The sequence below is a fragment of the Giraffa tippelskirchi genome, chromosome 12 (assembly GCF_054371585.1).
Source record: "Giraffa tippelskirchi isolate mGirTip1 chromosome 12, T2T-mGirTip1v1.2.pri, whole genome shotgun sequence".
Taxonomy (NCBI): domain Eukaryota; kingdom Metazoa; phylum Chordata; class Mammalia; order Artiodactyla; family Giraffidae; genus Giraffa; species Giraffa tippelskirchi.
The window spans coordinates 138,976,993-138,997,701 of record NC_137286.1 but is presented as its reverse complement, the minus strand read 5'-3'; the positions used below and the strand labels follow the sequence as shown (position 1 = coordinate 138,997,701).

At 49.0% G+C, this 20,709-nt stretch overlaps 1 protein-coding gene across 4 annotated transcripts in view; it reads left to right on the top strand.

The window, feature by feature from the left end:
• Positions 1-305: 305 nt before the first annotated feature.
• STK24 (serine/threonine kinase 24) overlaps positions 306-20,709 on the top strand; it is a 95,550-nt gene continuing 75,146 nt past the window's right edge. For all 4 annotated transcript variants that reach the window (XM_081548937.1, XM_081548938.1, XM_081548935.1 and 1 more), the window contains exon 1: positions 306-712. In XM_081548937.1, coding sequence (XP_081405063.1) covers positions 671-712 — 42 coding nt within the window. In that variant the 5' untranslated portion in view covers positions 306-670. The remainder of the gene's footprint in view (positions 713-20,709) is intronic.

Below are 20,709 nucleotides of genomic sequence, written 5' to 3'. Positions count from 1 at the left end.
TGGCCCATCCCTGACTCCGAAGGTCCCCGCGCCGCCCCCTCACCACGGGCGGGGGGGGGCAGGCCCGCACCCGCCCGCGCGTCCCTCTCCACCCGCCCCGGCCGGCGCGGAGCTGGGGGCGCAGCCCGTGAGAGCCGCGCAGACCTCCAACCGGCCCGGCCAGCGGCTGCGCGGGCGGCTGCGGCCTAGGGCGCCGGGCGGCCGCGAGCCTCCTCCCCCTCCCGGAAGCGCGGGGCGGGGTCCCCGGCCCGGCCGCGGGGGCGGGCGCGGGGGCCGGGCCGGGGCGGGGCGCGCTCGGCGCTCGCGGGCTTGGCCGGCGGTGCGCGCCCCACTCCAGCTGCAGGCGCCAGTGCGCGGGCCCAGGCCGCCCGGTTCCAGCCCAGCAGCAGCGGCAGCAGCAGCGGCGGCCGCTCGCGGGGAGGCCCCGCGCTCCTCGCAGCCCCTCCCCGGCGCGGTGCATGGAGACGAGGCCCGCCGTCCGCCCCTGAGCCCGCCGCCCGGCCCAGGACCCGCGGGGGGCTAGGGTGGCCTCGGGCTCCGGCCGGCCGGCCCTCCACCCACCCACCCCCGGCCGCCCGAGGAGGGCTGCGCGCGGCCCGCGGGCCTCGTCGCCCGCGCGGATCGCCGCGGCCCGGCCGTCCCGTCCCAGGAAGTGGCCGTCCTCACCGCCATGGCTCACTCCCCGGTGCAGTCGGGCCTGCCCGGCATGCAGGTACAGGCAGGAACCGGGCCGCCGAGGGGCGGGAGGGATGCGCGGGCCGGGGCGGAAGCGGGGAACTTGGCGGTGTAAACACGGCCGCTCCCCCACACCCCAGTCCCCCCAAATGCTGCCCCTTCCGGGGTCGCGCCGGCCTCCCGCGCCGCGCTCGCCGCCTCCCGGGCGCCCTGCCCGGCCCCGCGGCCCGGGCCTCGGGGGTGGGGTGGGGGCCGTGCGGGGACCTGGGGGGCCGCGGCCCGGAACCGGCCCTCGCCGGTCGGGAGTCGCGGTGGTCCGAGGGGGAATGTGCGCTGCTCGCCGCGTCGCCCTCCTCGCGTCCCCCTCCCGAGCCGCAGGCCCCGCGCCGGCCCATCCCCCGGGAAGAAGTGATGTGGAGAAATGCCCTTGGAGGCCCGGCTAGCTCTCCGGGCCCGGGCGCGGTTTGGGGGCTGGGGGTGGGCGGCGGTGGAGGCCCTGGTCCCTCCCCACCCCCCCCTACCCCGGAGAGGGGGGGCCCCCGGGCGCGCCCTGGCTCGTCCCGGCCCGGCGGGCGGAGGAGACAGGGCGGGGAGAGGAAGGGGTAAGCGCCAGCTCCGCTTTCAGCGCGTTGGTCCGCGCGCTTCTTCCCGGTGCAGACGGACGGGAAGGTGCGAAACCTGGAACCCCCTTCTGGAAGGGAGGAATCGATCGGACAGCGTGCACTCGGACAGCGTGGGTCCCGGGACTCGGCTGGACTTGGAGACTCGATTGGATCCGGCCACGGAGAGTCCCTTCCCACTAACCCTCTCCGTGGCTACTTTGTGGCCTGTTGGCCTCCCAGCGACTTAATTTTTTTTTTTTTTCTGGAGTGGGGGCGGGGAGAGACGTTGAATTTCACATTTACCTGGATGCATCAAAGAAAGTTTTTCGCCTTTGGGGACTGTTTAGCCCTTTGAAAAATAAAACCACCTTCCTTGGCTAGTTTGTAATGTGTGTAAACGGGTAAATGGTGGCAAATGTTTGGGATTAAAAATCTCACGGAAGGGTTAGGGTATCTCTTAAAAGTCTTGTTCCCCCCAGGTTAGCCGGGCGAGGGAACGTACAAACTTTAAGAAAACAAGCACAAGTATACGAGTGGGTTATTTATATTTCAACGTGCTGTTGCGCTTTTTTTTTTTCCCTCCCCTCCCTCTTGAGGGCTGAGAAGTATTTGGACCACATGGGAGCCAGGAATCTGCCCCTCATTCGAGAGAGATCATTTCTCTCTCTCTAAATCCGAAATAGAAAACTCAACTTCATTGTTCAGGTTTGATATCTAGAAGAATAGGAGCACAAAGTTACCGGGATTTTAGCTTTTTTTTAAGTGGAGCAACAGTTAACATTAATAACTTTACTGTGCTTAAAAGAAAACTGTCCTTGAACCTCTTGTAAAGAGCTTTTAAACAACACGCATTTAAAAACCTAAGCTACTGCTGACCGCTAGGTAGAAATCAGATGTGGTTTCTTGGTATTTCCTAAAATTCCTGCTTTGGTTTGGTTTGAATTTAGAGACAAGAAAGCAGGGTGAACTGGGTAAAAAAGTATTTGTGACCAGTAGAGCAAGAAAGACCTCTTGTAATGAATAAAAAAAAAAAACAAAAACAAAACCCACATTTACTCAGTACTTTCTTGAGATATACTCTTATGCTGTTAATCAGGTTGTAATCTAGTACACATGGCTTGCTCAGTACTACCATGGAGGTATAGTCAGCCTTTGTGGAAAGCAAATCTATTTAAAAAGGTACTTAAAGCCTCTCTGGCTGATTCCCTCCAGTCAGTATCAGATGGTCACCAGGTGGTTATCTAGTCTCAACACCTTTTTTTTTTGTCCTCACCTTTTAATTTTTTGCTTCAAGAGTGTGGGCCAGAATTCTTAAGTCTTGGGTAGAGAAGATACATTTACTCACAAAAGAAAAGTTTGCTTCCCCAAATGTATTTCCTCGGTAGGGTTACAAGGGAGCTGTTTTTATTTTGCTTTCTCAGTATAAACGCTGGTAAGTTTTTATTTGGTTGAAACAACCAGATTTTCAGCTGTTGCAATTTTAGGGGCGCGAGGTGGCTTTGGACAGAGTCATCCTTGTGTTTTAAGTGTCTCCATACAGTGTATGATGATTGTTTTTGATGTGCCATTTGGGAAAGAATATTCTTTCCTTCTCCTTTCCACTCCAAAAGAAAAACAACACGCACATTTATTTTCTACTTTGAATCAGCAGCTGCTACTGCCCAGGGAAGCCTTCCTCAGAGTTGTTGAGGATTAAATTAAAGGCACACCTGCCTTGGACGGCTCTCTAGGATAAAAAACGGCTCTCAGGCTGCCGTCTATGGGGTCGCACAGAGTCGGACACAACTGAAGCGACTTAGCAGCAGGATAAAACGGGAGGAAAGTACTAACCCACCTGTGCCCTTGTTCTGTTAATTCCATCTCCCCCCCTTTTTTCCCCTCTTATCTCCTGACCAGGATTTATGTGGAGATGGCTTAAAAATTTCAAGAAAGACAGCAGAGTGGGTTCAGGCAGCCTAGACAAAGATGCTTAAAAAAAAAACCTGAATTAAAAGAATAATTGCAGTAAAAACATCATTCTTCATTGTCTTGCAAATCATTTTTACGCCTCTTGATTCTTACTGGTACCACCTGAGGCGCAGGTGTAATTTGTCTTATTTTCTAGATGTGGAAACCAGCAGAAACTAATTGAACTGACCCAAGGTGAGAAGGTGCATTATGTGGCAATTTGTGACTAGAGACCAGGTCTTTCCTGCCTTTGAACTCATGCTCCTGCTCACCTTGCTGAATTACTGTGTTATTATTACTTTAGCAGAAAGTAACATTTGTTTCATCCCAGTTGGGTTTGCAGAAGAAATTAAAATATGAGATTGATATTTTGTTTGTTCGATCAGCAACTGTTACTGAACTCTGTTGTGCCAGGTGCTCCATGAGGGGTTGATGGCTGTAAGTCTGAATGAGTTATCCTTTTTAATAACTGTTTCATAAGAGTTGCTGGTGGTGGGGGAGGGGGGCTTTTCCTTTTTTTTTTTAAACCTCCCACATCCCAGTTTAATTAGCATTGGGGAAAAATGGAAATCATGAGCTGAATGTAGTAACTACAAATAGAAAGAAATTAGGTTGAGTGGTGGATTTAATAACTCCCTGTCCTTCATCGAACATTTGTTGCTTCTCTGAATTTAATTCAGATTAAAAGAGGAGCAAGCATCAGCTGGATACAGCAGCATTGATCAGCTTTTAGTTGCAGAAGTTGTAAGTTAGAATTAGATCTTGGTTTATAAATTTCTATCATGGAATTTTATGAGTCACTTTAAACCTCTTTTGAACTGTGACCCATATAAGAAATACATTTTACATCAAGACCTGAAACTAAAAGTTTCAGAAGACAGTCCTAATCCTCACTACTTGTGGTGTGCTGTTGTGTGATGCGTTTTATTAAAGAGAAGAAAGAAGCCTTGCAAAACTAAATTGATTTCACAGCTGACTGAAGTATTGTCTTCAGTCGCTAAGTCGTGTCTGACTCTTTGTGACCCCATGGATTGCAGCACGCCAGGCTTCCCTGTCCTTCACTATCTCCTGGAGTTTGTTCAAGCTCACGTCCATTGAGTCGGTGATGCCATCCAACCATCTTGTCCTCCGACTGAAGTATACTCCGTTGATGTGTAACACGTATGGTAGGGCCCAAGTCAGCTCTAGTCGGTGTTCAGGATGTCATACATCCTAGGTGGCTCTAGTGGTAGAGAACCCGTGATCAATGCAGGAGACGTAAAGAGACGTGGGTTCAATCCCTGGGTCAGGGAGATCCCCTGGAGGAGGGCATGGCCACCCACTTCAGTATTCTTGCCTGGAGAATCCCATGCACAGAGGATCCTGGCTTTCTGCAGTCCATAGGATCACAAAGAGCCATGATTGGAGCGACTTAACATGCAACTACATATAAGATAGTCTCGTATTTGAAAGTACAGACCGTTTACAGGAAGAGCTGGAAGAGTAAAAGTCTCTACTTGTCACCGTCATCCTTCCATTTCTCTTGCTACTTGGAGAAACCTTCACTGAGAATGCCTTTTGTGTGGGGAGCGAGAAACGTTTAGTGGCCATTCGGGGTGAGTTGGGACACATCTCCAGCGCTCTCGCTCACCCTGGGGAAACCTGTGTGCGCTGGAAATCTAGAGACAAACAGAAGGATGGCCGTACTTAATTGTGCCTTCAGTGCTCTCCGACTTTTTCCCTTCTTGGTGGCCCATCTCCATAGTTTTCGTTTTTGTGGAAGAGACCTCCCCACGTTCATCCTGTTGGCCCCTGCACCCTGGGCAGAGGTCGGCGTGAGTATGTGGACTTGGGGTGTTTGTGAGCTGGGTGCCCTGAGACTCTGGAAGGGAAGGCTGACCTGTGGAGTGTGGTCCAGCGTTGGACTGGATGGGGAAACCCGCATACACGCGGCTTGTTTCTCCAGCAGCCCCGGCTGGTGCAGTCGCCTTCTGGCCGGTCCTTAGGAAGTCCGCAGCCTAGCGAGGGCCGATTGGGGTGCTCTGCCCAGGAAGGTTCAGAAGGGTGGGGGGGCGCACAGAGCAGGGCTGGAGTGGGCAATTGGACTCGACAGGCCTAGCTGGAGCTGGAGGAGTGGCACCCGGGGTGAGGGCCTGCATTCCTGGCTCCCTGGGGCCGAGTGCTGTCGGAACCCTGCTTCCTCCATGCTTTCTCCAGTGGTGAGAGAAGGTGGAAGAATGGTGGGCGCGCTGGTGCACGCTCAGGAGGTGGTGGTTGCTCTTCAGCGGTGTGATGCGAGCTTCGTTGCTCCCTGGCATGCGGGATCTTCCCGGACCAGGAATCAAACCCGTGTCCCCTGCATTGGCAGGTGAGTTCTTATCCACTGTACCACCAGGGGAAGTCCATAATGGAAACTCTTAACCATCATTTTATAGTCTTTATTGCTCTTTCATGCCCCTTGCATTTGTTTTGACCTTTTTCCAATGCAGTGTTACAAGGAAAATAAAAGACACATTGCTGTTGTTGTTAGTAGCTTGTTTTTAAGTTTTTTTTTCTAAATATTCATTTCAAGACTTCATGTTTCCTCTTCTCTATCACCAAAACTTAAGAAAGTTAAGAATTTGTTTTGCTTAAAGTCAGCTCTTGAGGGAGAGGGTTGTCAGAAGATTAGAAAAAAGAAAACAGCTTGGAGGAGTCCAGGACGTTTTGGTTCTAATCCCGCATCAGGGAACGTTCGTGATAGTATCTCACATGGAACCAGTTGACCTTCAAGTAGAAATTGGTCCGATTCGATTTTTCTGGGCCGCTAACAAGCCCAGCATCCTGGAGGAGGGTACTTATGCGTCCATGGCAGCTGCCATCGGCCTTTCTTGTTCCTTTCTGTAATTTTTTTTGGCCATCTTTGAGTCACCGTTCTGGTGTGCAAAATGGAGCGTACTCATTTGACGCAGGTTGACACAGCTTTTCAGTTGAACCGTATTTTTCTAGGACTTGGGTTCAGGTTTCTGCGGAAATGAACTTGTTGGCAATTGCTGTGTGTTTTACAGTCACACTGAGGACGGTCCAGGATTCTGAGGGTTTCTTGTGAAACAGGTCACTTTGCTCTCTTTTTGGGCTATTTCTCCCAGTGGTTCAGAGTTGCCTGCTAGGCAACTCCATACCTGCAGGAAATGGACCACACCCAACCAGCCCAGCTGGGGCTTTTTTTGTGCTTGGGCTGGGCTCCCCATTGTTATCATTAATGGAATCTTGGGGCGGTCGGGAGTGCAGGAAATAAAAGAGTTGACTCTGTTATCCCTCCATTGCTGCTCAGAGTCAGGCCATGTCATCCGGCTGGCCCTTCCCCTCCCAGAACTTACATTTTTGCAGTGTAATGCCTTTCAGACTCTCAGTGCCAAATGCTTTGAGAAGGAGAAAAACAGGGCTGTTACAGCACCTGGCTCTTGGGTGATAGGAGTTTCCTAATCCTAAAGGGCTCCCTGGTTTCCAAGGTTTTGTTTGCTCAGTCGCTCAGTTGTGTCCGACTCTTTGCGATCCCATGGACTGCCGCATGCCAGGCTTCCCTGTCCTTCACCATCTTGTGGAGTTTGCTCAAACTCCTGTCCATTGAGTCGGTGATGCCATCCAACTATCTCATCCTCTGTCGTCCCTTTCTCCTGCCTTCAGTCTTTCCCAGCATCAGGGTCTTTTCCAGTGAGTCAGCTCTTTGCATCAGGTGGCCAAAGTATTGGAGCTTCAGCATCAGTCCTTCCAATGAGGATTCAGGGTTGATTTCCTTTAGGATGGATTGGTTTGATCTCCTTGCAGTCCAGGGGACTCTTGAGAGTCTTCTCCAGCACCTCAATTCGAGAGCATCAGTTCTTCTGCGCTCAGTCTTTATGGTCCAACTCTCACATCTGTACATGACTGGAAAAACCATAGCTTTGACTACGTGGACTTTGTTGGCAAAGTGATGTCTCTGCTTTTTAATATGCTGTCTAGATTTGTCTTAGCTTGTCTTCCAAGGAGCAAGTGTCTTTTAATTTCATGACTGCCGTCCACAGTGAGTTTGGAGCCCAAAATCTGTCACTGCTTCCACTTTTCCCCTATTTGTCATAAAGTGATGGGACCAGATGCCATAATCTTAGTTTTTTGAATGTTGAGTTTTAAGCCAGTGTTTTCACTCTCTTCTTTCACCCTCATCAAGAGGCTCTTTAGTTCCTTTTTGCTTTCTGCCATTAGACTGGTACCAAGGTTGAGAGGAGAGAAATAAGATGTACCTTGCTTGAGACAAATAGTAAAAACATCCCAGTTGTGGGTTACAAAGGTACTTGGTGTGCACCCCGCTGGGGACAGCACTCCACTTACATACCTTCCGTATTTTCAAGAGGGCCTCAGTCAGTAGAAGAGGCTGTGTGTTCAGCGCCCTGTTGGTATCTGAATACATTGTGGGAACTTTCTGAGTTTTATATTAATGCTTACCAGATAGGCAGCCTGTGTTTATCTTCCCACTTAGTCCCTTCCTGTTTTTCAAAAGACTTTTCTGGCCCTAAGATTTGAAAGGACCCCATAGGTCCAAATACTTTGTCTTATGTTAATTGTTTAGGTTTTTTTTTTTTTTTAGTTTTTATTTTAAAAGTTATGCATGTGATAAAGGGTTTGTTGGAAGAGAGGCAGTTCCTTGCCCTTTGCTTCCATTTTCTCCTCCCTGAAGGCAGCCCCTTTGCTCTTTGCTGGCAGTTGCTATTACTTCTTTGGTCACAAAGAGCATTTGCAAATAGCCGCTCGGTTTCCGGTCTGTAAACTTTGGACCCCGACGATGGTGACGATTTAGTTCTTGAGTCCTTGCCTCCTTCCCTGGCTTGTCCCTCCCCTCCCTGCACCCGTGCAGTTACAGGGTAACTTGGGTCCGCTGCGTGTGTGTACATTAACGGGACTCCAGAATCACAAAGCCCAGCCGGTCATTACTAAACCAGGATTACTTTTTCAAGTCTTGTTTGGAAGTTCTTTTTTTGGAAATGTAATTGTTTTAATCTGAGCTGCTGTTACAAAATAGCATTAAAAAACCCTAGTGGCTTAAACAAACACTTGTCACAGTTTTGGAGGCTGGAAAGCCCAAGGTCAAGGCTCTGGCAGATTAGGTGTCTTCTGAGAGCCAAGGGGGTGGGGGGGTACTCTGGGGCTCTCCTTCCAAGGGCACCATTGCCAATCTGGAGGGCTCCACCTTCGTGACCTAGTCAACATCCATCACGTCGGGTAGGAGGTTGGGTTTCACCATACGATGGTGTGTGTGTGTTAGTTGCTCAGTCGTGTGCGACCCTTTGCGACCCCATGGACTGTAGCCCGCCAGGCTCCTCTGTCCATGGGATTCTTCAGGCAAGAGTACTGAACCATGTGATGGGATAGGGGGTACTCATAAACGTTTAGTCCTTAGCAGCATTTGTAACTCACTCAGCCCCAGCCCCAGGCCAGTTGTTGAAACCTTCCCTCGGGGAGTCCAGGCGGAGCACACAGGCTGGCTGTCTCGTTTCACTTCTTTGGAGACTCCTTCCCATGAGCCTCCTGGCCTGGACCGCTGGCATCCTGGGTCGTCTCTACCTTCATCCCCTGGGTTCCTCGTGCTGCTGTCTCGGCTTACCTTGTGTTCTGTGTCTCCTGCCATTGTGGCTTCCACCACTGAGTTGGTGGAACATAACCTTGTAGTGGCCTTCTTGTGAATAGGGTGCATGGGAGATAGGTTTTTTTTTTGTTTTTAAGGTCTTGGATATCTGCAAATTTCTTCTTTTTGCCTTTCTCCTCCGTTGATATTTTGGCAGGGTATTTAGTTACGGGTTGGAAATTGTTTCCTCCACAGTTGTGACGGCGTCTCCGCAGTTTATATTAATATTAAACAGATGAATGAAGTAGAAGGTGAATTCCAAGGTCAGGACTGCCCAGTCTCTGGTGCAGGGAGGGCCTTCTGAGCCGCTGTCCTCTTCATCGTGGGATCTTGCCTTCTGGTTTCTGTCTGTCAGAAAAAGGTGGTGTACACACATCCTTGTTTTTCCATGTGTCTGTGACCCCCACCTCCCCTGACTTGAATACCCCTTCCCCTTCTGTCTCTCGTTCTCTGGTCTCAGGGCAGCCCGCCGTATCTTGTCAGAGAAACTTGTGCTTAAGTTGACTGATGTTTGAGGCATGCAGCTGTGGTCCGGGAGTGAGTGTGGGCTTCCTGGGAGGACGGGGGTGGCACCGCCAGGGTAGGTCAGGTGCCCATGGGACCCGGTTGCCCCTGCACATGTGTCCGGGACGAATGAGGAGCGAGCATACCCGTGACCCCGTTCTTGGCTCCGTGCTGCTCCTCAGATGCTCGCATCAGTGGGCACGTGGCTCCAAGGCTGCGCCTCCTACTGAAAACAAAGTACCTTTTGGGGGGTAGAAGCACACAGTGCTAAACGAGTGGAAATGAAATCTAGAACTCAGGGACCGGGCGTTGGTCAGCAGCTGTTTTCAGCACAGCTTTCCCAGCATTGCTTTATTTATTTATTTTTTTAAATAAATTTATTTATTTTAGTTGGGGGCTAATTACTTTACAGTATTGTAGTGGTTTTTGCCATACAATGACATGAATCAGCCATCGGTTTACATGTGTTCCCCATCCTGAACCCCCCTCCCACCTCCCTCCCCATCCCATCCCTCTGGGTCATCCCATTGCCGCACCAGCGTTGCTTTAAAAATCCAGTTCAGCGCGGTTGACTCACAGTTGTCAAACTGGCACCTGAACTCCTGCTGAACCGAGAACCTGCCGAAGAAGGCCCTGTGTGAGCACTACCTCCCCTGGGTGCGATGCCCTTTTGTGGTACCAAACATTTCTTGAGAGGTAATTTGAAAAGAAAAAGATGGGTGAGTACGAAGAACTGCTTTCTTCCTCAGCAGTTGCTACCGGGAGGCGGGTGGCTTTTTCCTTCTGCTTCACTGGGGTACCTGAAGAGACAAGCAGGGAAAGGAGATGGCCTTTGGGCGTTCCCAGGTTGATGCCTGTCAAGGAGACAGTGGGGTCCTTGTAGTAAGGGAACTTTGTTTTCTTTCTTTCCTCCCAAGGGCCCCCACGTGGGGGCAGCTCACGCCCTCGGCCAATCCTCAGGGCTTCTGCTGTGAGAAGGGCTGTTGGACCAAGTTTTACAGATGAGAAAACTGAGGCTAAATGAAACTGGACCAGGGCTCCCCAGCTGGGAGCAGAGCTGTGATGTTTAGCGCTCTCCACCCGAGTGCCTCCTGCCCGGCATTTCGGGTCCTGCCCCGCCCTCCACGTGGCTGCTGTTTTCCTAAGGACCTGGCTGTGCCCCCAGCTTCTCTGAGAGCACCCCAGTTCAGAGCTAGTAACTGCTGGTGTTTGGGGGCACTTTTATTTCCATGATTTCTTTTTTTTTTTTTTTTTTTGACTTTTGAAGAAGATTTTGTTCATGTTCCAGGGCTATTTTTAATTGACTTCCTGGAGTTTCGGATGGTGGGTGTTGGGGAGGTGACTGGTTCTCGTTCTCTCAGTTCTCTCTGCGGAGTCCTTAGGCCACCCTCGGGGTGGGAGAGCGGCCTCTGGCTTCTGTTTCTCGCCTCTCAGGTGTTGCCCAGGTTGTTTTGAAACACACAGGAGTAACTGGAAAAAGCAGCCTATAACAGTGGATTTTTCAGATTTCAGCGTTTATCCTTATCCCTCGCCTGGAGAGCTTGGTAAAGTGTAAACAGTCTGGGGTGGAGTTTGTGTTTCTAACAAGATGCCAGGTGTGCCAGGGCCAGTTTGAGAGCCGCTGCACCGCTGAGTTAAAAATCCTCATCATGGGCACACACCGCAGTGGTGCCCGTTTGCGGAGCGGCCCAGTGCATAGTCAGTGCTGGCGAGTTGGGATGTGTGTTTCAGAAACCGACTTTGGAAGCACGGGTCTGACTTAGAAAGTTGAGATTGGCTTTTCAGTGGAAAGAATTGTTGGACTCTACTGTTTCAGTGTGTATTTCACACTGGCTGTGGAACAGAGGAAGACGTGTGCTCCATGTCCGTTTGACTTTGGAACCTTATTTTTTAAGAAATGCATCTCAGAACTCGCCTTTGTGGTTCTTTTGGGAAGCCCTGAGCCTGAAAGGACTAACGCAAAGATGTTACTTTGCCAACATAGGTCCGTCTAGTCAAAGCTATGGTTTTTCCAGTGGTCATGTAAGGATGTGAGAGTTGGACTATAAAGAAAGCTGAGCGCCAAAGAATTGATGCTTTTGAACTGTGGTGTTGGAGAAGACTCTTTCGAGTCCCTTGGACTGCAAGGAGATCCAACCAGTCCATCCTAAACGAGATCAGTCCTGAATATTCATTGGAAGGACTGATGCTGAAGCTGCACTCCAATACTTTGCCACCTGATGCCAAGAACTAACTCATTGGAAAAGACCCTGATGCTAGGCAAGATTGAAGGGGGGAGAAGAAGGTGATAGAGAACAAGATGGTTGGATGGCGTCACTGACTCGATGGACATGAGTTTGAGCAAACTTGGGGAGTTGGCGATGGACAGGGAGGCCTGGCGTGCTGCAGTCCATGGGGTTGTAAAGAGGCAGACAAGACTGAGTGACTGAACTGACTGAACTTACCGTTTTAGTGTGTATTACACACTGGCTAGGGGCAAAGTCTGTTTGACTTTGGAACCTTGTTTTTTAAGAAATGAGTCTCAGAATTAGCCTTCGTGGTTCTTTTGGGAAACCCTGAGCCTGAACGAAGGTCCTGAGCCCAAAGCTCTTCCTCGGCGTTGTCAGGGTCATCTCTCTTAACTGTTTCCATCACGTTGCTCCCTGCTTAAAACTCTTTGGTGGCTTCCTGACCACATACAAACTCCAGCTTAGCACTCAGGACCCCCTCGCCTTGCAGGAGAGCCTGCCCACCCCTCAGGGTCACCCCAGGTTCCTGTGCCCGGGAACCCCTGGCGAGCCTTTAGTGTTTATATTCTGTCCCCTTTTCTCCCCCCTTAATTGGATTGTGAGGGAAGACCTGCAGTGAAGATCCCCATTGGCTGCCTCCCACATGGTGCTCGGCTGGGAGGAGGGCCTGTGCCTGGTGGGGGGTGGGGGGCAGCTAGGAAATGAGTGGGCACCCCTGGGCAAAGTTGATGTTCTTTTCTCGTGGTGGTTCTGCTTAACACTTAACTGAAGATATGCGAGTGTCTGAACTGAGAATACTATTCCAGACCAATAGTCTTTTTCCTGTTTCGGGTGTCAGAGGTTTTGTGCTTTTATGTAGAAGTTGTTGATTTGATATTTTAATTCAAAAACAATCCATTTCTGTGTTGTTGTTTAGTTGCTAAGTCCTGTCCGACTCTCTTGTGACCCCATGGACTACAGCCTGCCAGGCTCCTGGGTCGATGGGATTTCTCAGGCAAGAATATGGGAGTGTGTTGCCATTTCCTTCTCCCCGGAATTTTTCTGACCCAGGGATTGAAACCTGAGTCTTCTGCTTTGGCAGGCAGATTCTTTACCGTCTGAGCCACCCATTAGCAGCCCTTTATTAGAGTGTTCTGCGATTACCTAGACTTGCTTATTTGAGGATAGTTTTTGGTGGTGGGGAAGGGGTAGAGGACTTTTTCTTTTTTAATTGTGTTGTAATTTTTTTTTGCTGTTAACTGTATGAGTTTTTTCTAGCATGAGGGTGAATGGCATAAGAAGCAGATTTAGGGGATGAACTGTGTCCAGAAAGGTGGTTGTGAGGTTTGGGGGCTCTTATCTTTCCTTTGTTAATAAAGGATCTGAAGTATTTGTGTGTTTTTCTTTTTTAAAAGCCAACACAAGAAAACCCGTTTAGTGTCCTTCAGAATGCCTTCCTCCCAGTGTCGTCTTCAAGAAAAAACGAAGTGCTTACATGGAGTGAAACTGCATTGCATTTCCTGGCCTGCTGACCCAGGCTGCCTGTATTTTTCCGTGCTGTGGGCGGGACGCGCTTGGATCTGAGTGGTGGGGGTCTCTGGTCACCCTCCTCAGTGAGCCTGGGGCTTCAGCGACCCCCGCACCAAGGTGTGGCCCGGCTATTGCAGGATAAAATTCTGTTTTGCCATACTGTGAAGCGGAGTCATCTTCTAAAGTGATCACATAGTTTAGAATAGTTTTTAATGGAAAAGCAGTTTTCCCAGGAATCTACACATTTCCTGATCTCGTGGATCAGTTACTGCTTATGTGAAGCAAACGGTTTCATGAGAGGAGGCCTTCTCAGCCCTCCTCCCAAAATACATACATACTGATACGTGTGTGCGCGCCTATAAAATGGGTTTTCATCTTTTACTTTTATATTTTCAAAAGGAATAAAATAAAACCCTCAACATCCTGAAAATTAATAGGAGTGAAAGTTACTAAGTTGATAAAATGCTTTTAAGCCTTTTTTTAAAAAAAAATTACTTATTTCAATTGGAGGATAATTACAGTATTGTGATGGTTTTTGCCGTACATCAGTATGAATTGGCCATAGGTATACATGTGTCCTCTCCATCCTGAAACCCCCTCCCACCTCCCTCCCCGCTCCATCCCTCCCAAGTTGCCACAGAGGACTGGCGTTAGGTGCCCTGCGTCATACATCAAACTCTGCACTGGTTATCTGTTTTACACATGGGAATGTATATGTTTCAATGCTATTCTCGCAACTCATCCCAGCTTCTCCTTCTCCCACAAGCCTTTTTAATATGGCAAAATTCTCAATATTTTGAGATATTTTATATTTTATACCTAGCCTGTTGCATCAGTTATTTCTTTATATGTTACTTGAAGCCATTAAATGAGGCTGTTTTTCAAATTCCATGAAAACAGTTCCTCTCTTGGTTCCTTTTTTTGCATCAGAGCAGCGATGATCCGGTTCAGAAGGGGTGGGGGTGTGGGGGTGTGTGCTGGGGAGGGGGGGCCGTGAGGACTTCTGGCCACGCTGTCTGCCCATCGTGAAGTGCGAGTTTGAGGAGGAGAGCGTCTAACTTACTCATGTTAAATACAGAAATGGAGGAGCACCTTCAGTCCATGGGCCATTAAACTGCTTTTAAAGCAGGGACGTCTGTAAACCCACCTCTTGAATACAGCTGTCTTCCAGTCGTCGTTTCTGCACGCGTCTCTCTCTAAGTGATGGCAGTCACCTGCAGGTGCTCTTGATATATTGTTTTCCATCCAGAAATGGATCATGAATATCTTGCCCGTTTCCCTGCAGTTTCCTTGTGACGATTTTAATGGCATTTCTGACTCACCTCCTTACTGTGGGGCCTGCCCATCCTTAGGACACAGAGTTCTAGCCAGAAGCGCATTCCTGTTTGGCTCTGCTGGTGGAGATGGAATTACCTTGCTGCTTTTTCCTTTTGCCTTTGGAGAAAGAAAAATTAGTCATCCTCCCCCTCCCACAACAGTGTTATTGGAAAACACTGGTTGTTGTTATTTAACAAGTTTTCGTTGGCGATTGCTTCAGTTAACATGAGTAAGTTAGATAGCTCTCCTCGTGTTATTACGTATTCACTCTGGGCCCCTTTCCCTGTGACAGTTGCGTCCTAAAGAGAGAACCCCACCTATGGATGGGGACCTGCAGAGACTGTGTGTGTGTGTGTACACGCGTGTGTAACAGTGAGCGTTAACTCAGAACAACACTACGGGTCTCCTTTCCCAACTGCCTGTCCTCTGTGGATGGAGCAGAGGGACGGACCTGAGGCTGGGGGGTGTGGAGTTCTGCCTGGCTGAATTGCATTCTTCCTGGTTGTTCTTCAGATGGATATTTTGTGTATATGATAAAAGTCCTAGTTTTAAAATAACTTTTTACGTCCCACGTGTCTCTTTTTAGTCTTTAAATGAAAAGTTGTAGAAGATGTAGAAATTAACAGGTGCAATAATAGGTGCAAGTAATAATAATAACGGGTGCAAATATTGTGACTTAAAAATCTAATCACTGCTGTGAGTGAACAGCCCTCCCCTGCCGCCCCAGACGAGGACGAATGTGTCTTTGACTAGTTTTATGTCCTGAGTGACGGGGCCGTGGTCAGTGAGGTCACGCAGACCGTGTGCACGCGTTTTCTTCCCGCCCAATGTGCACATCTGAGTGAGGCTCTGCTGGTGGTGATGGTGTCTGCCTTGGCTGAGCCACTCCAGGTCTTCCCGACACGTGGGTTCTGATCACTTTAGGTCTCCCCACCTCCAGGGGAGTTTCGAAAAACGCTTTGTTCCCAAAAACGCTTCGTTCCCAGAGACTTTGAGGATTTGGTTAAGGGGCACTGACCTGTGCTACTGGACTTCTATCATGTTTGATGAATAGAAAAACTTAGGGAGACGTACACAGCAATAATATGAAAATATAGCATGACTGAATTTTGCTAGAACCGGTTTGCTTTTTTCTTTATTCAGACTTAAAAAATGTTTCCTTATTGTGTGACTGATTGTCTTTAGTTATTTGTTTCACTCTTACAAAAGTGATCACAGAAAGGGAAACCTGTTGGGGAAGAGAACAATGAAAGAAAAAGAGGCTGTGTTGTCAGACTTTATAAAAGATCTTTGCTATTTGAAGCTGAAATTCTATGTAGTAATGTAGTCAGTGTGGCCATTTTACTTTATTGTACTTTATAAAACAAAATTAATAAGGGATTTATTAATGTTTTTATTTGTAATTTCCATGATCACCTCTCTTACAGTTTGCTACAAAAAAAAGCAGATTGGTTTCATGTGTCTGAAATAAAGTTTAAAATATGGGTAGTCCCCAAGTACATTTCAGATTTCGTTTGAAAGTTTGTTGGTTACAAGTGCAGCTTGTTTTTTTTTTTTAATAGAAATGAATTTGTAAACAGTGGTTAAATTGTGAGGCTAGGCTTGAAAAGCCTAACTGAACTATGAGTTAAGAGTTTCTGGTTCTGCAGGCAGGAAGCTAGTTGGTATAAGAGAGCTGGAAAAGAAGGCAGACTTTTCTTTACTATTCTTGGTGCAGGCCTGGTGCCATGCAACACCTCTGAGTTCAGGTTGGTCTCTTGCCCTATACTGGGCCTCCCTGCTACCGCCAGGACCCTTGTTCTCCATTCTTTAATGCCTTCCTAATATTGCGTCTCTGGCATCTCTTTGCTACATTTCATTGAGAAGTTCGTATTCTTCATTTTAAAATTGATTTTAGCTAGATGTTGGGAAAGCATTTATACAAGTTCATACCGGTAGTAGTCTTCCTTAGTAAGAGGAAGAATGTGTGTTGATCTAACCAGATGCCTAATAGGTAGAATATGAGGCAGTGAAGAACTGATAACTTGAGACAGGCATGATGTCTAGGGCTGCAGAAGAATCTGCCACTGTGCTGGCATTGATGAGGAAGAGTAATGATAACCCTAATTTCAAGGGGCTTACAGTCTAAGAGCAGAGGCACGTGAGTGAACACTTTTCACTGGTGCACATGCAATTGTAGAAGGAAGTATAAGGCCCAGAAGTAGCACAGAGGAGGGAGTAATTATATCGAGAGGTGGCAGTTTGAAAATCAGTAAAGGAAATGATGCCTGAGCTCTTTTTTAAAAAAAGGCAGAAGGAATCCGGACTTCCCTGGTGGCTCCTGCAGGAGACCCGAGATCAATCCCTGGAGGGAGAGTGGCGTGGCAACCCACTCCAGTATTCTTGCCTGGTTGAAATCCCATAGAGAGAGGAGCCTAGCGAACTACAACAGTCCTTGGGATTGCAAAAAGTTGGGCATGAATGAGCGACCCACGCAGATACACACAGAAGGAATCTAGACAGAAGAGAGTGTTTAAAAGCATAGGAGGGTTTTTTGTTTTTGTTTTAATAGCACAGAGTGTTTGGAAAAGGGCAGGGAATTCAGTTTTGCAGGACTGTTAAAGAAAAAGAACGAGATGGACGAAGTTGAAAAGGGGACCAGCTCATAAAGCACTGTGCTTAGCGGTTCGGGCTTTGGTTAGGTGGTGCAGCATTGGGGAGAATGTTTGAAGGGGCAGAATGAGACCAGTTTTTGTTTTGACAGTTTGGTGCTTGGACTGGAGGAGGGGTGGAGTGGTGGCTGGTTGACCATTGATGGGGGGAAGTGGATCAAGGCTTCGCTGTGTGGATGGGGTTCAGGAGGGAGCTGTGGGTGGAATGAGCCGGCTTGGCGATGGGGATGGGCCGGAGGGAGGGTGGAGTCCTGGGATGGCCCCTCTGGATCTGGCCTGGGTGTGGGGGTGAATGAGTCATGGGGCCACCTATTGGCATAGATGAGGAAGAAGCTACACAGATAAGGAGTTTCTGTTTCAGAGGACTGGAATGCAGGTGGAGGGAAGGGATAGGAGCATGGGCCCGGAGCTTGGGGGAAGAGTCCAGGCTGGGGACTGCGGAGGCCTCTGATTTATGAATGAGGTCATTGGAGTGGTTAGCCTCCTGAGGAGGGGCATGGACACTGTGGGAAGGGCGGTTGGAGAGGGCAGAGCCCGCACTCAGCTCTCAGAGGCATCTGCTGTCCCACCCTGCTTTACCTGTTACGCACCTGTGAGGCCTTCTGCTCTGAACTCGGCTGCATCACAGCATCAGGGCAGTCACAGCGTCAGTGATTTCCACCCTGGCCCCGGGGGGCGGGGGTGGGCAGGGAGGGGCACCGTGTGGCTTGTCTGTCTGTCCCCAGCAGGAGCAGTTCATGAGCTGATTGTCTGGAAGTGCAGAGCAGCTTGTCGTTACTTGGGTGATGGGAGTTTGATTAGATAAACCGTATGCCAGGGTTCCAAAAACCTAGTATAGACTTAGTTTTGACCCCGCCAGTCTTTGATGTGTAGTTTGATGAATGTCATGCCTGAAGTGGCTCAGAAAATAACTTTCTGAGCTGGATAGCAGAATTTTGCAAGAATGTCGTTCGGGCGTCTTAGACCTCGGTTACACATGCAGAAATCGTTGTAGAAGCCCCTTGTTGCTCAGTCGATAAATCTTGTCCAGCTCTCTTGTGACCCCATGGACTAGAGCCAGCCATGCTTCTCTGTCCAAGAGCTTTTCTAAGCAAGAATACTCGAGTGGGTTGCCATTTTCTTCTCCAGGGGATCTTCCCCATCTAGGGATTGAACCTGGGTCTCCTGCATTGCAGGCGAATTCTTTACTGCTTGAGCCACTGGGGAAGCCCGTCGAAGCCTCTCGGTTAACTCTAAACCCATCCAAGCTTTCTTGTTACCCCAGACAGGTGACGCTGGGTTTCCTGTGGTGCTTCTTAACCTGGCCTGGTGCAGCCTGGAGAGTAATGGGGAAAAAGGAAAGCCGTGTTCGGGGTGGATTTTTTTTTGGATTATGGTATTAAAATAATTCTCTTTAATATTTGTACAGGTTAAGCATCCTAAAATGCTAGTTTTAAATGAGAAGGGGATTTTGGAGTTTGAGTCCGTCTACTTTTAGTTTATCTAATCTCTTAAGCGGCACGATACTTTAGAATACTTGGGGGCCTGGGGATGTCCATTTATAAAATTTGACAGGTTAAATCAGATCTCCTGTTTTATTACAGTTTTAGCCAGAGGTAATTTTAATAATTAAAGTGAAATGGCCCATTTAAAAATTCCCCTCGGTAAAGAGCAGTGGCCGTGTTTTGGGGAAGTATGGGCTGACTGGGGGAGTGGGTAACTGGAGCAATGAAGATTACTCATTTTTAAAAATGAACTTTATTTTTTAGAGCAGTTGAGGTTCACAGCAAAATTGAGCAGAAGATGCGGAGATTTTCCCAAGCAGTCTCTGCTGCCTGTCACTGTTGGCGTCCTGCACCGGACTATTGTTACTTTTTATTAGGGACTAACCTTCTCTGACACATACTTGTCACCCAAAGTCCATAGTTTCCATTGGACGTTGCATTGCATTCTGTGGATTTTAATAAATGTGTAAGGATCCTACAGAAGAGTTTCACTGCCCTAAAACGGCGTTCTTAAAGGATGTCACTTTGATCCGACTGAAGTGGTTTTCTGTGAATGTACGCCGTTTCCCATACCTCATCAGCTTCTGCAGTTTCTGGTGTCTCTTGGCATGGTGGCCCCGCGATTGCCCGTGTCCCTGTGACCACTAACGCCGCTCGCACTTGGGGTTCCCAGGACGCCCAGACCCAGTGTGCACCCTCAGGAAGAAGTGAGTGGCTCTTTGCAGCCACCCCACCCCCCCAGAACCCGACAGGGAGATTCTGTGACAGCACACTTCTGCACAGCTCATTTCGGTTCTCTGCCCCTTCAATTATTTTGAGACTAAGTTAAAAATCTAAGTGTCCAAAAACTGAAAATGGAAGCACCTCCTTCTCTAAGTAGGTCCCTCCTTTTTTTTTTTGTCTTGACTCCATCATCCTGTCCTTTCCCAGCTGGGTCGAGTGGATGGAGTTCTCCCCTAGGGATGGATGGGTGCTGACTCAGTCTCTGCAGGGCGGGTGTGTGTGTGTGTGTGTGTCTGTCTGTGTGTGTGTCTGTGTGTGTGTGTCTGTGTGTGTGTGTCTGTCTGTGTCTGTGTGTGTACACACAGCCCCAAGCCTCTCCTGCCTCCAGCCCTGTCCTCGGTCTTGCAGCTCCTGCGGCCTCATCAGCCTGTCAGCAGCAGCTCTCGTGTTCCTGACCTCGGTCTGGGCCTCACTCTAACTCCAGCGCCTGCGGGAGACTCTTGGCGATTTACAAGAAGGGACAGACACCATATGGTGCACACCCCACCCCACCCCTACCCCCCGCCAATGTAAAGATTCTTTTTTAAAAAAATTGAGCTGTCAAAAATATTCCTTTATTAAAAATATTATAGAAGTAGTGTATAATCGTTAAAGAGAAAAAACAACACAGGGTTGTATAATTTTGTTCCCCAGGGGAGTAACATATGTTGAAGTCAAGGAGTCTGGTTGTTTAATTGCAAAGGCTTGTTCACTGTCTTGCATTTAGAACTGAAGGCAAGGCTGGGAATTCCATTTGATGGTTTTTTCCCTTCCCTTGTGCAGCAGTTCCATCAGAAATGTCACTAACCTCTAACCAGGACCCTTGAAGCAGTCGGATTTCTCCCAGCACTTAAGTGCTTTTCATGTTCCTAATGAGACACGAGGTTCATTCGTCAACCAGCAGAGGCTTAGTCTGCTGTGTTAATGCGCTGTGCTCGAGACTGGGCAGGGGGCGAGCTGTGCCTGCTGTCCTTAATGCACTGACAGCCCGGTATGGGCAGACTCCAGTGAGTGATGGCAGTCTAGGGTGATGTAACCAAAGTGAGAGAAAGAAAGGAGGCCTTCCTGTAGGAGACGGCACTCAGGTGTGTATTTGAGCAGTTCTTCAAGGTGTTCTAGTGGGTAAGCACACTCCAGGCAGATGGGTCTGTTCCGCGAATTGGCTGTAGTTTGGGGTGACTGGTGTAGTAAGGTGACAGGTTTTTTTCTTGCCTTCCTCCTACCTGAGATGATGGGGAAGAGAAGGTATGGGGGTGCTTGGAGTAGGTTACAAGTGTTGAAAAAGGAAGGGGAAGTATGATGGGGGCTTCAAGTCAGGTGGTGTCTCCTGACTTGGATGGACAATCCGGACCAGTCCTGAAGGGGTCTTAGCTTCTTTCTGATTTGCTTGAGGAACCAGATAATAAGGAGCAA